Genomic DNA, 12,295 nt, shown 5'->3' with positions numbered 1-12,295 from the left:
CTTCGACCCCCTAGTTCACCATCTAAAAGCTACCGAAGTCAATGTTAGCCTATGGGGAAGGTCCCCATAGGCTTGGCTAACTTTTTTTGATCGAAGGATATTCCTTCAATCGTTGGATTTAAATCCTTCGAATCGTTCGATTCGAAGGATTTAATCGTTCGATCGAAGGAATAATCCTTCGATCGCACTATTTGCACTAAATCCTTCAATTCCCAGTCGAATATCGAGGGTTAATTAACCCTCGATATTCGACCCTTAGTGAATCAGCCCCTTAATGTTGCAATAAACCTCCTCAAACTTATCCGGAGTGCGACCTGATTTTGGGTCCTTAAACCCTTGATAAAGGGTTTGTCTTGTAGTGGCCTTGAATAAATGTAACCACAGCATATTTTTGCTAACTTTTGAGTGCTCTCCTCATTTTGGAATTTATCAGTATATGTCGGGATAGCGGTATACCCGGAAGAGGATTTGATGCATTCGACAACACAGCTAAGGCAGTGCGGAGAACGTTTTTGAGTACTCTTAACTGAAAAAAGTGTTGGAAAGTGAAAAACCCCTTTAAGACTATTAAAAGTCAAGTTTTTTTATACCTCGAATGAACGTATGACTTGAATGGTTTCTAATTTAAGAAAAAACTTGAATGGAAAAACTTGAATCTGCTCTTTCAGGGTTAACAGTTGTACAATTACGCAGAAACAATCCTTTGTGTGCACCATAAGCAATAACATGTATTAGGTATTAGGTTATAGTCACACAGTCAGCAAGTAATGCTTGATATTAAATATATATTTTACTAGGGATGCAGAGAATCCACTATTTTGGATTTGGCTGAACCCTGAATCCTTTGTAAAAGATTCAGTCAAATACCAAACCGAATCCTGAATCCGATGCATCCCTATATTTTACAGTGTTGTATTCAGTGTGAATATTCTGAATTGTTGAGGATATCAAGCAAAATATGAGGTTTCAATCGTTCAACTTTTGGAAGCAAAGGGTCCTTGGACCATTTCGACATTGTGCTCAAACGATGGTCCAAAAGCACACAAGCCTGTAAGGGGAAAATACTCCCAGACCCATCCCTGCGTTTCCCAGCTGCTTGGTAAATTACTGTTACTTGAAGCTTTCCATGTTCTATTGATTGGCTGAGTTTTGTTACAATGGCTTCCTACCTCACACAGCGCGCTAGGGTTTGTTTATTGATTTTTTAAATTTTGGATCTATAATTAGATGCCTTTTCCTGGAGCATTCTATAGACCCAAGCACATCATTTCTTTAATTCTACAGCACAAATGCACTGAGCTTCCTGGAAACCATTCATGCTTGCTCTCTGTATTAGCATCTGACTCCTGCCTGAAGTGTGGCGGTGGAAGGATTATTCTAGGAGCCCTAATAGTTATAAAACATGGACTGTAATTATGCAGCCCTGCTCTAAGGTGACTAATTCAGCCTTTTAATTGTCTTTTAGCGGCTGCATTTGCATACCTTCATCTTTAGCAATTCTGTAGTGTCAGGCAAATGAGGCTGAGGTGCCATCTTGGCTTACAGATTTCCTATGGGAGCATTCCAAGTCTGCACAATTACCAGGCCACTGATTGTAACTCCCATTATCAAAGGAATACATTTAGGCTGTGTCAGTCTGTGTTATTATGGTATTAAAAGGCAGAGTATATGCAAGGCCACCTGAGAGCTAGAAACAGAGGAGTTTTAAGAAACTGCAACCCGGAAGTTTAAGGTTTCAGTTTTATCTTTAGCATTGTTTTGAGATTTTTTTTTTATGTTATATTTTTCTGTGACTAGTTGACTAGAAAGATGGTGCCTATAGTAACAGTGGGATAGTAGTCTCTGGGAGGGGACTGTGACTGTGAGATAGCAGGTATAGTAGGGAGCGATGGTGCCTATAATAACAGTGGGATAATAGTCTCCGGGAAGGGAGTGTGACTGTGGGATAGCAGGTATAGTAGGGAGAGATGGTGCCTATAGTAACAGTGGATAATAGTCTCTGGGAAGGGAGTGTGACTGTGGGATAGCAGGTATAGTAGGGAGAGATGGTGCCTATAGTAACAGTGGATAATAGTCTCTGGGAAGGGAGTGTGACTGTGGGATAGCAGGTATAGTAGGGAGCGATGGTGCCTATAGTAACAGTGGATATTAGTCTCTGGGAAGGGACTGTGGCTGTTGGTGACAGTAACAGATATTAGGGCAAATTACATGAGTAACAAAGCCACCCAACATGTAGCCCTTTAGTTATGGCTGTTCACTGCTGGTTGGTACTGGCAGTTGCGTTAAAAAACTGAGGAGACTTGGTGCTTGTTTGGTGAAGTCATAACATGAGTGATTTGACCACCCAGCTGGTGGGCAGTTCAGACTGACCTGTTTGGCCCCCAAACTGATGAGATCATAATAGGAGCCTATTGAGGAGCCCATTGAGAGGGGAATGTATCATTGGCTAAATGCTGTCCTCACCCGATGGGATTTTCAAACCTGCCTAATAGATATCTGATATTGTTTTAGCCTTGTATATGGACCAAGAATCTGCAAACTCTGTCTGATGTGGTTGAACAAGCAGCTAATGTATGGCCAGCTTTAGTAATACAATCTGAAGTTATGTAAATAAAGAACAACCCTATGCCCCAGCTCTAAAAAATTTCTTATTTACTAAAGTGGCATTTCCCACAGAGGCTTCTAACTTGCAGCCCTGAAACTGCATCACCCAGTTAACAGTTGAACTGCAGGTCTACAATCTGGGCACCCCGTGATTCTGGGTGCTTAGGGCAAATACCCTTTTTTTTTACTCCACCCTAAAACACTCTGTTTCTTTAAACTTTACAGTGGAGGATTATTTTCTTGTGCTGATAGCAGAATGAGGGACACTTTTCATATCTGTTAATCTTAGCAAGTAAGATGTGTGGCAGGATGTTTCTGTAGGTGCCTGAAAGGTGTCATGCACTCTGCACAAAGCAACTACACAACCGGATAAGAACTGCAACCACAAGGCTGGTGTGTGTACCTCATATCTCACATGTGCTTCTGGCAGATATTTATGGCGCCTATAGTTTATACTGAATACAGTGTGTGACTAATAACCAAGAAAACTGTTGCTCACTCACTGTAAGTTTTGCTAGTATTAAGGCTGCACAGTAGAAAACAATCACTATTGTCACTCATTTATTGCAGTAGAGTTGTCTGGCACAAGTCACAAATTAACTGGCTAATACATACAGTAACCTAAATATTAAGTGCACATTGCCCCCACATTTTTTTGTTATCTTCAACATCATCTTCATTTATTTATATAGTGCCAGCATTGCTTTACATCCAATTTGTAACAATACACGTATACATCTTACAATAATTTAACAAACAGATATAATACACCCTTAGGGGCAGATTGATTAAGGGTCGAATTTCGAAGTGGAAAATACTTCGAAATTCGACCATCGAATAGAATCCTCCGACATTGGAATTCAAAGTCGGAGGATTTTATTCATCTTACGATTGTATTCTGATCGTAGTACGATCGTACTCCGGTCGTACTTCGAACGATTTTATCGTACGATCGTATGATTTTCGTGGAATACAAAAAAACGTCGAAAATTGCTCTGGAAGGTCCCCCATAGGCTAACATAGCACTTCGGCAGGTTTAAGTATTCAAAAAATTACTTTGAATTTCGAATTTTTTTACTTCGAAAATTCCCTCTAATTCACTTCGACCCTTGATAAATCTGCCCCTTAATATACAGTACCACCTCCATTAAATTTATTGATATAGTTCCAGCTCTTTGCAATAATTGAATTGAATGTACAGGGTCCATGGTATAAAAAATATGTGTTCCCATTTCTTGCAAACCATTCCAGGCATCCTGATTCTGCTTTCTGTCATTACAGATCCCTACTTGGGGCTTAAAGGGGTGGTTCACCTTTAGATAACTTTTAGTATGATGTAGAAAGAGATACTCTGAGAACATTTGCATTTAGTTTTCATTTTTCATTATTTGTGGTTTATGAGTTATTTAGCTTTTTATTCAGCCGTTTTTCAATTAGCATTTTAAGCATTCTGGTTGCTAGGGTCAACTTACCCTAGCAACCATGCATCAATCTGAATAAGACACTGGAATATAAATAGGAGAGGGCCCGAACAGAAAGATGAGCAATAAAAATTAGCAATAACGATAAATGTGTAGCCTTACAGAGCATTTTCTTTTTAGAAGGGGTCAGCGACACCCATTTTAAAGCTGCAATGAGTCAAGAAAAAGACAATTAATTATAATCCTATAAAAAAATAAATAATGAAAACCAATTGAAAAGTTGGGCATTCTATTACATACCAAACGTTACCTTAAAGGTGAACCACCCCTTTACTACAGATGTAGCTGTTTCCTCAGATTATAAGCATTCTAATAGATTCCCTTAAAGGAACCGTTCAGTGTAAAAGTGCCAATTATAAAATGTTTCTAATACAATTAGCCAAAAAATGTAATGTATAAAGGCTGGAGTGACTGATGTCTAACATAATAGCCAGAACACTACTTTCTGCTTTTCAGCTCTGAGTTAGTCAGCGACCTGAAGGGGGGCCACATGGGACATAACTGTTCAGTGAATTTGCAATTGATCCTCAGAATTCAGCTCAGATTCAAAAGTAAACAGTTATGACCATGTGCCCCCCCCCCCTCAAGTCACTGATTGGTTACTGTCTGGTAAAGCAGGAAGTAGTGTACATAGGATACATGAGCACTTGTACAGGGGCACTAGGAGCTGGCCCAGTAATTGAACCTGCACATCCTGAGTGACCTACAAACAGAAAGATAAAGTTAACGCAGTATTATAAAGCTGTAAGAACATAATAATGCTGCTGAGTTTACAAAACCATGCCCGTTTAGGCTCTGATTTTCATCTAAGTTTGTTTAAAAGTCAAAAATTTGCCCTTTGTGACAACTTTTCAGATCTTATATGAAAGCAGTAATTTGATAATTCCACCATTATGGGCCACTTCCAATCCGCAGTGCTTTTAACATCAGATCTCTCCTTGAAACTCTTTGCGGTTCACTCACCTTCGTGGCTCAAATTCCCACACCTTCGGGATAATGACATTGCTTTTTCATTTAAACCCTTTGGCGATTTTGTAAATAAACTCTGCTCTCGGGAGAAAACCGCAGGATATTCTTCCCCCTGAAATTACTCTTTTTATTCTTCCTGCCTCTCATTAGTTTTCGTCTTCACATTTCAGCTATTACAGTTAAGCACTGGGATATTCTTAGCCCCATAATCCAATATTATGGCTAAAGCTAATGGGGCATAATTATCAAAGGAAGAAAACAGATTCTCCACAGAATTCTTTGAAAACCACTGACTGGAAAACAGGGGTTGACTTTCAGTTATTTTAAAAATATCCTGGAGGTTTGTTTTATCACACGGATAACTGTGCCCCACAGCGACATGTATGTGCTCAGCATCCAAAACCAGGGACTCATTTTCTCTTTGTATTCTCCATGTTTTGTGATAAAAAAAATACACACACACAAAAAATTATTTGCCAGTTCAATTTGAATTCTGTTTTTTTTTTAATTCAAAGCAGCTTTTTTTTTTTAAAGCTATTTAATGCTGTTTATAAGATGTGGGCATAATGGAATTTATTTGTTTTCTTACCAATCAAGAAATTCCACTTTATTTCAAGCAGAATTTTATTTTATAAAAGCATTGCATGTTGTAATTTATAGTATTTTAATTTTGGTTTGAATACATTTATTATCTATAATTTACATATTGTTTTTTTTTTACTTACTGTGTTAACACAATTTCTGTATACCTGTACAGATAAATATTTATATTTTGTTATACAGGCGTAGGATCAGTTATCTGTAAACCTGTTATCCAGAAAGCTCCAGATTAAACAAAGGCCATCATTTCTCTGTAATAATAAAACAGTACATTGTACTTGATCCCAAATTAGGTAAAATTAATCCTTATTGGAAGAAAAACCAGCCTCTTGGGTTTATTTAATGTTTAAATTATTTTTAGTAGAACAAGTATGGAGATCTAAATTATGGAAATAAACCTTATCTGGAAACCCCCAAGTCCTGAGCAGTCTGGATAATAGGTCCCATACCTGTATACAAAACATTTTTTCCCAAATATCTGTTAATATTTTAGTCATGGTTCTGGAACCCTTATATCTCAGAACCTGGGCCAAATGTCAACATATATTAGAATAAAAAGTACAAATAAACAGAATTACATGAAGGCCATCTCCCATAGACTTCATTTTAAACAAATGATTCTGTTTTTTATAAATGACTTTTTCCTCTGCAATAATTAAACAGTAGAGTGTACTGTAACTGTAGATAACTGCTTTATGTATCCATATTGGTGGCAAAACAAACCTATTAATGTTTAAAAAATGTTTTTTAACAGATTTACAGTATGGTGATCCAAATAACAGAAAGATCCCTTTATCCACAAAAAACCTCATGTCCCAAGCATTCCAGATAATAGATCCTGTACCTGTAATTCTGCTTTTTTCTTTTTGTAACCCTCAGTTTCAGAATTTGTGGTTCTGCTGTATAGATATATATGGGAATATTTCACTGGCTAAAATGAAAATCCATTATTATTATTATTGTTATTATTATTACATTTATGGGATCCATTATTCGGAAACCCATTATCCAGAAAGCACCGAATTATGGAAAGGCCATCTCCCATAGACTCCATTTTATCCAAATAATTTAAAGTTTTAAAAATGTAACAATAAAACAGTAGCTTGTACTTGATCCAAACTAAGATATAATTAATCCTTATTGGAAGCAAAACCAGCCTATTGGGTTTATTTAATGTTTACGTGATTTTCTAGTAGACTTTAGGTATGAAGATCCAAATTATGGAAATATCCGTTATCTCGAAAACCCCAGGTCCCGAGCATTCTGGATAACATATCCCATACCTGTACATCGAAAAATTATTGCATACGGGAAAAAAAGAGGGCCAATAGAGCTTACAATCTAAAAGATAAAGGTGTGTAGAGTGCCTCATTCATGGTATTATGGGACAGAATAAGATTGCATTTAAAAACTTCACTTTACATTTTATCCATAAAGATGGAGACTGATCCATGAAAGCATCTTCTTAAAATAGCTGTGTTCCATGTTTAAAGGGTACATTCCAGATCAGATTAGCAAAATGGAAACATGTTGAAAACAGAAATTCTTCTCGCTGCCGGACTTAAACATTGCATGGGGGTACACAGTGATGCATGGAGATGTTTATAATATAAGTAACTGGCGCTGAAGTATTTATGCGCGGAACTGTTGTTTATTTATGCAAGGGGATACTTTGCTTAGCTTTGATGCTGGAAATACCATGGAATGTATTAGGCAAACATTTTTCATTTTGGTTGTATTTTTGCATTGGCGTGACACATTGTCTCAACATAAACACGGCACAGATGATTGCAAACTCCACCTCTAATTAAAGGGCCGGCTATAATGTAGGCGCTCAGTGTTATTCATGCGGAAATGACAAGCCTATTGGGGAGCCCAGAATAGTCAGGGCTTAAACAGCTGACATCTGCTTACTCTTTCTCCTGCAGAAAAAAAAAACAACTATTTTAGCCTAATCTGCCTCAAATGTGTGCATGAAAAAAAGGGGTCCCTCTATTGACCGGTGTTCCTTTCAGCCAAGAATCGGTCTGCATTGGTTTCAGGAACTTGGAGGGCTGATTTAAAATGCAGATATCCAGACAGAAAGTCCACTCTGCCCTCTTCCCTTTGGTGTATCTGTCATTTTGAAAAATGGCTTGCACAAGGGTCAGTGACCCATACTTACTTCATTACCTCTTGTTGGACCTCCAGAACTGTCACAAGCTGTGGTGGATGCGGGAGCCGTTCCCTTGCTTGTCCTCTGTATCCAAGAGCCAGAAATCGCCCTGAAAAGGATTGCTGCCTCCGCCTTGAGTGATCTATCAAAGCATTCTCCTGAGCTTGCACAGACCGTTGTGGATGCCGGGGCAATAGCCCACTTAGCTCAGATGATTCTCAATCCAGATGCTAAACTCAAGGTACTTTGTGTTGCTCTCTCTTTGTACTCTACTTGTGTAGCATGGCAGTATTCCCACGCGTCTGTACATGTTTTCCAACGTTATTAACATTATTTTAACTGCAGTGTTTTCCCCAGGTCCTCCACATTCTCTTGTAAAGTATCACCGGGTATGGGTAAACTGCCCATAGGTGTTTAAACATCCATTATAATTTTATATATCTCAACCTTTGTGCTGCGTCATAGAAACATGTCAGTCCATAATAACAGGGTCGTTGTTTGGGTCAGTAGGAATACTATACATTCTCCATGTACTGATTACAAGGCCAACTGTGTAACGTGTCCGATGGCTAAGCACATATTTCCTTCTAATCCAACAAACATGTTTCACTTATTTATGACACTTTAACCGTTTCATTTGTGTTTTTGGGGTGACTTTTAATTTATACTCAAAAGCTTGCATCCATATGAATAAACACACATCTGCAGATAAATATGGTTTCTTGGGCACAATTACTTAAATACATTTATAGAAAATGTAGATTCTACTAATAAATAAGAACTATTTCCCTTTAATATGACATTGCTTTTTGTTCTACCTAATCGGAATTAAAACATGTAATACTATTAGATTTATACACTGTACCTCAGACTTTAGCAGTTAGCAAATAAATTATATCAGTTCTCATTAAGAACCCATACAGAATGAGTGCAGAACTCTCTAAAACAGGACAACCTTTTAACTGGCTGATCTTATTAAACAGCATGGCAACTCCCACATTTATGCATAAACCTAAACATGTAGTTACAACAACATCCCCCTGAGCGGAATAACCAATAACACTGTTTTTTTTTATTGAACGTTTATAAAAAAATGTAGAGAAGGATCCACATTATACACATAGTATGTTTCTTTTCTTTCATTTAAATATCACATGGAATATTTTAGTTCATTATGTTTTGTCTAGCTTACTGTATATAAAAATGTGTGCATAGCAATGGTACACTCCAGTTATGCTTAAAGGGATACTGTCATGGGATTTGTTATTTCAAAACGCATCAGTTAATAAAGCTGCTCCAGCAGAATTCTGCACTGAAATCCGTTTCTCAAAAGAGCAAACAGATTTTTCTATATTTAATTTTGAAATCTGACATGAGGCTAGACATATTGTCAGCTGTGTTTCCCAGCTGCCCACCGTCATGTGACTTGTGCTCTGATAAACTTCAGTCACAATTTACTGCTGTACTGCAAGTTGGAGTGATATCACCCACTCCCTCCCTCTCCCCCCAGCAGCCTAACAACAGAACAATGGGAAGGTAACCAGATAACAGCTCCCTAACACAGCTGCCTGGTAGACACTCAATAGTAAAATCCAGGTCCCAATGCGACACATTCAGTTACATTGAGTAGGTGAAATAGCAGCCTGCCAGAAAGCAGTTCCATCCTAAAGTGCTGGCTCTTTCTGAAAGCACATGACCAGGCAAAAGGACCTGAGATGGCTGCCTACACATCAATATTACAACTACAACAATACATTTGCTGGTTCAGGAATGACATTTTATATTGTAGAGTAACTTATTTACAGTGTAATTTAGAAATAAAAATTACATCATAAAAATCATGACAGAATCACTTTAATGTATATTATCATTACTTTCATTTCATGGCGATGGTTAATCCAATGTTTACATATTAATCGTGCACGCGAACAGGGTCATTTGCTTTGCACTGTTTGGTTTACAATCCTCTTTTTAACTGAGTCTTGTAATAAAACAGGTCTGAATGCAAATTTCCATGCAGAGCTTTGACAGTAACTTACATTAAAGGAGAAGGAATGCTACGGAGGCATTGTATTGCCAATAGATTAGCTGCAATAGTGAAAGCTAGAATGTTATATTTATTCAGTAGACTGCTTTACCATACCTGAGTAAAAAGTTCTAGAAGCTCTCTGTTTAGGATAGCAGCTGCAGTATTAGCTTGGTGTGACATCACTTCCTGCCTGAGTCTCTCCCTGCTCACTTATAGCTCACTCACTTTTATCCAGCAAATGTCTTATAATACCATTTTTGTAATGAAGTTCTTGTTGGGAGACAATTCTCTATGCAGTTGCGGTGCTTATTAGTGGGCATTTCATACTGGTCTGCACCCGTTCTCTACCTCTTCACCCACTAATCCCTGTGTTTATTCCCAAGCGCCAGGTGCTGTCTGCCCTAAGCCAAATTGCTAAGCATTCCGTCGACCTGGCGGAAATGGTGGTAGAAGCCGAAATCTTTCCTGTTGTATTGACGTGTCTAAAGGACCCCGACGAATATGTCAAGAAAAATGCATCAACCCTTATCCGAGAAATTGCACGGCACACCCCCGAGGTAAGATCTATGTAACAGACCAACTCGGCTTTCAGGATTCCCAGGGATCAGTTTAATAGGGATTATATCAGGGTTTGGAGTTAAGAGAAAGACAAATTAAAATGATCCTTTAATCATTCTGGGAGTGAATCATCAGATGAGCTTGAAATCCTTTGTGCTCTCGCTCGCTGCTGCTGTAATCTGACTGTGCAGAAGTTCTGTGGGCTGCGGTAGTGACCCCTATGCCCCCAAGGGCTGCCGCTAAGCTGTTGTCAGACTTGATGATTCTGCCCGGCTAATGAAGTGCCTCCAAGAGTGAATGTGTGAGTGTGCGTCTGTGAGTGTATTTGTGTGTGTGTGTATTCTCTGATTTGCAATACTATCACTTGCTATTCAAGGCAGTTCTTTCTCCAATAGCAATGAAAGAATGTCAGCTGTAAACATTAATGATCCAGACACAGCAATCTTCATTCCAGGCCGATTTATCATCATCAGTGTTACACGGTGTAAGGGACGCTGATAAGATGCAGATCTGAAAGCATAAACGACAGTTTATACCCTATTCTGAAAACTGCTGTTATTCTATTGTTGTATAACACATCGAGTACAAGCATTGCCTTGTCTCATGCTGGATGTTCTTATGTAACATTTCTGTATGAAAAGAGAAATATTCTAAACCACTTTCCAGTATACACGAGTTTAAAAATATCTATGGTTTTAAATGCAACGGAAAACAATTGTTGCCTTTTCCTACTGCACTGCTGATACTGGGGCTCATTTATTAACACTGGGCAAATTTGCCCATGGGCTGTTACCTATAGCAACCAATCGGTGATTAGCTTTTTAAGGCCAGCTGCAAGAAGAACAATGAATGCAGAAATCTGATTGGTTGCTATAGGTAACAGTCCATGGGCAAATTTGCCCAGTGTTAATAAATGAGCCCCTGTGACTCTTAGAACAAAGTAAGAGAAGTTAATTGTAATCCAGTTAAAACATATGTGTTAGGGTCAGTCCACACGAGCACATTTGGGGAGATTAGTTGTTGTCCGAAGTCACCCGATGTTGCCTCACGAGGAATCGCAGCAGGGGGAAGGCAGTTCGGGGAGGCGACTAATTTCCCCGAATCTGCTCGTATGGTATGACCCTTAATCAGATGGTTTTTGCTTTGTTGTTTCAAAAGTCAAAACCAGCAAAGGATAGAAGGGAGAGACAGATGCTGCTTTGAATAGCAAGTACATTTACAAATAAATGCAAAATCATCAAAAGAACTTATAATTAAGATATATATATATATATTCTGGTTCAGTGCCCATCAACGCGGGAGTTACAGTTGCACACTTTCTATTCATTCCTATGGGATTTTTATCAAATGGAGAACTCCAACTTTCACCTATTGATAAATAGACTTCTAAAAATCCCATAGGAATGAATAGAAAGTGGGTGAGTTTTTCTATTGTGAGCAAAATATTTTGCCACTTTCACGGCAAAAAAAAAACCACACTCTAAAAAATGCTGATTGACTTGACAGCAAATTATTTGCTATTTCTTGAATTTTTGCTGAAGCAAAATGTGTAAGATTCGCCCATCGCTAGTTAGGAGCTCTAATCTCACATTTTTGATTAATCTGCCCCAAAATGTGGGACCAGAGAGTTTCACGTTAGCTCGACCAATATAGGTTTTGTCTATGAATAAAGTAATCGATCAATAACTTGTTTTTTTATCTTCAGCTCTCCCAGTTGATAGTGAATGCGGGAGGAGTGGCTGCGGTCATTGATTGCATTGGAAATTGCAATGGGAATGTGAGGCTGCCCGGTATCATGTTGCTGGGATATGTGGCTGCCCATTCTGAGAACCTGGCGATGGCTGTCATTATCTCAAAGGTAAGTCTATGTTCTACTTGTAATTAACAGGATAAGAATTA

At 38.4% G+C, this 12,295-nt stretch overlaps 1 protein-coding gene across 1 annotated transcript in view; it reads left to right on the top strand.

Annotated features, from left to right (window-relative positions):
* spag6.L (sperm associated antigen 6 L homeolog) overlaps positions 1 to 12,295 on the top strand; it is a 101,077-nt gene that overhangs the window by 45,971 nt on the left and 42,811 nt on the right. The window contains 3 exon segments of the mRNA NM_001096217.1: positions 7,845 to 8,050; positions 10,222 to 10,395; positions 12,102 to 12,254. Coding sequence (NP_001089686.1) covers positions 7,845 to 8,050; positions 10,222 to 10,395; positions 12,102 to 12,254 — 533 coding nt within the window.

This window comes from Xenopus laevis, chromosome 6L, assembly GCF_017654675.1.
Source record: "Xenopus laevis strain J_2021 chromosome 6L, Xenopus_laevis_v10.1, whole genome shotgun sequence".
Taxonomy (NCBI): domain Eukaryota; kingdom Metazoa; phylum Chordata; class Amphibia; order Anura; family Pipidae; genus Xenopus; species Xenopus laevis.
The sequence above is the reverse complement of the archived record's forward strand: the minus strand, read 5'-3'. Positions and strand labels throughout refer to the sequence as shown.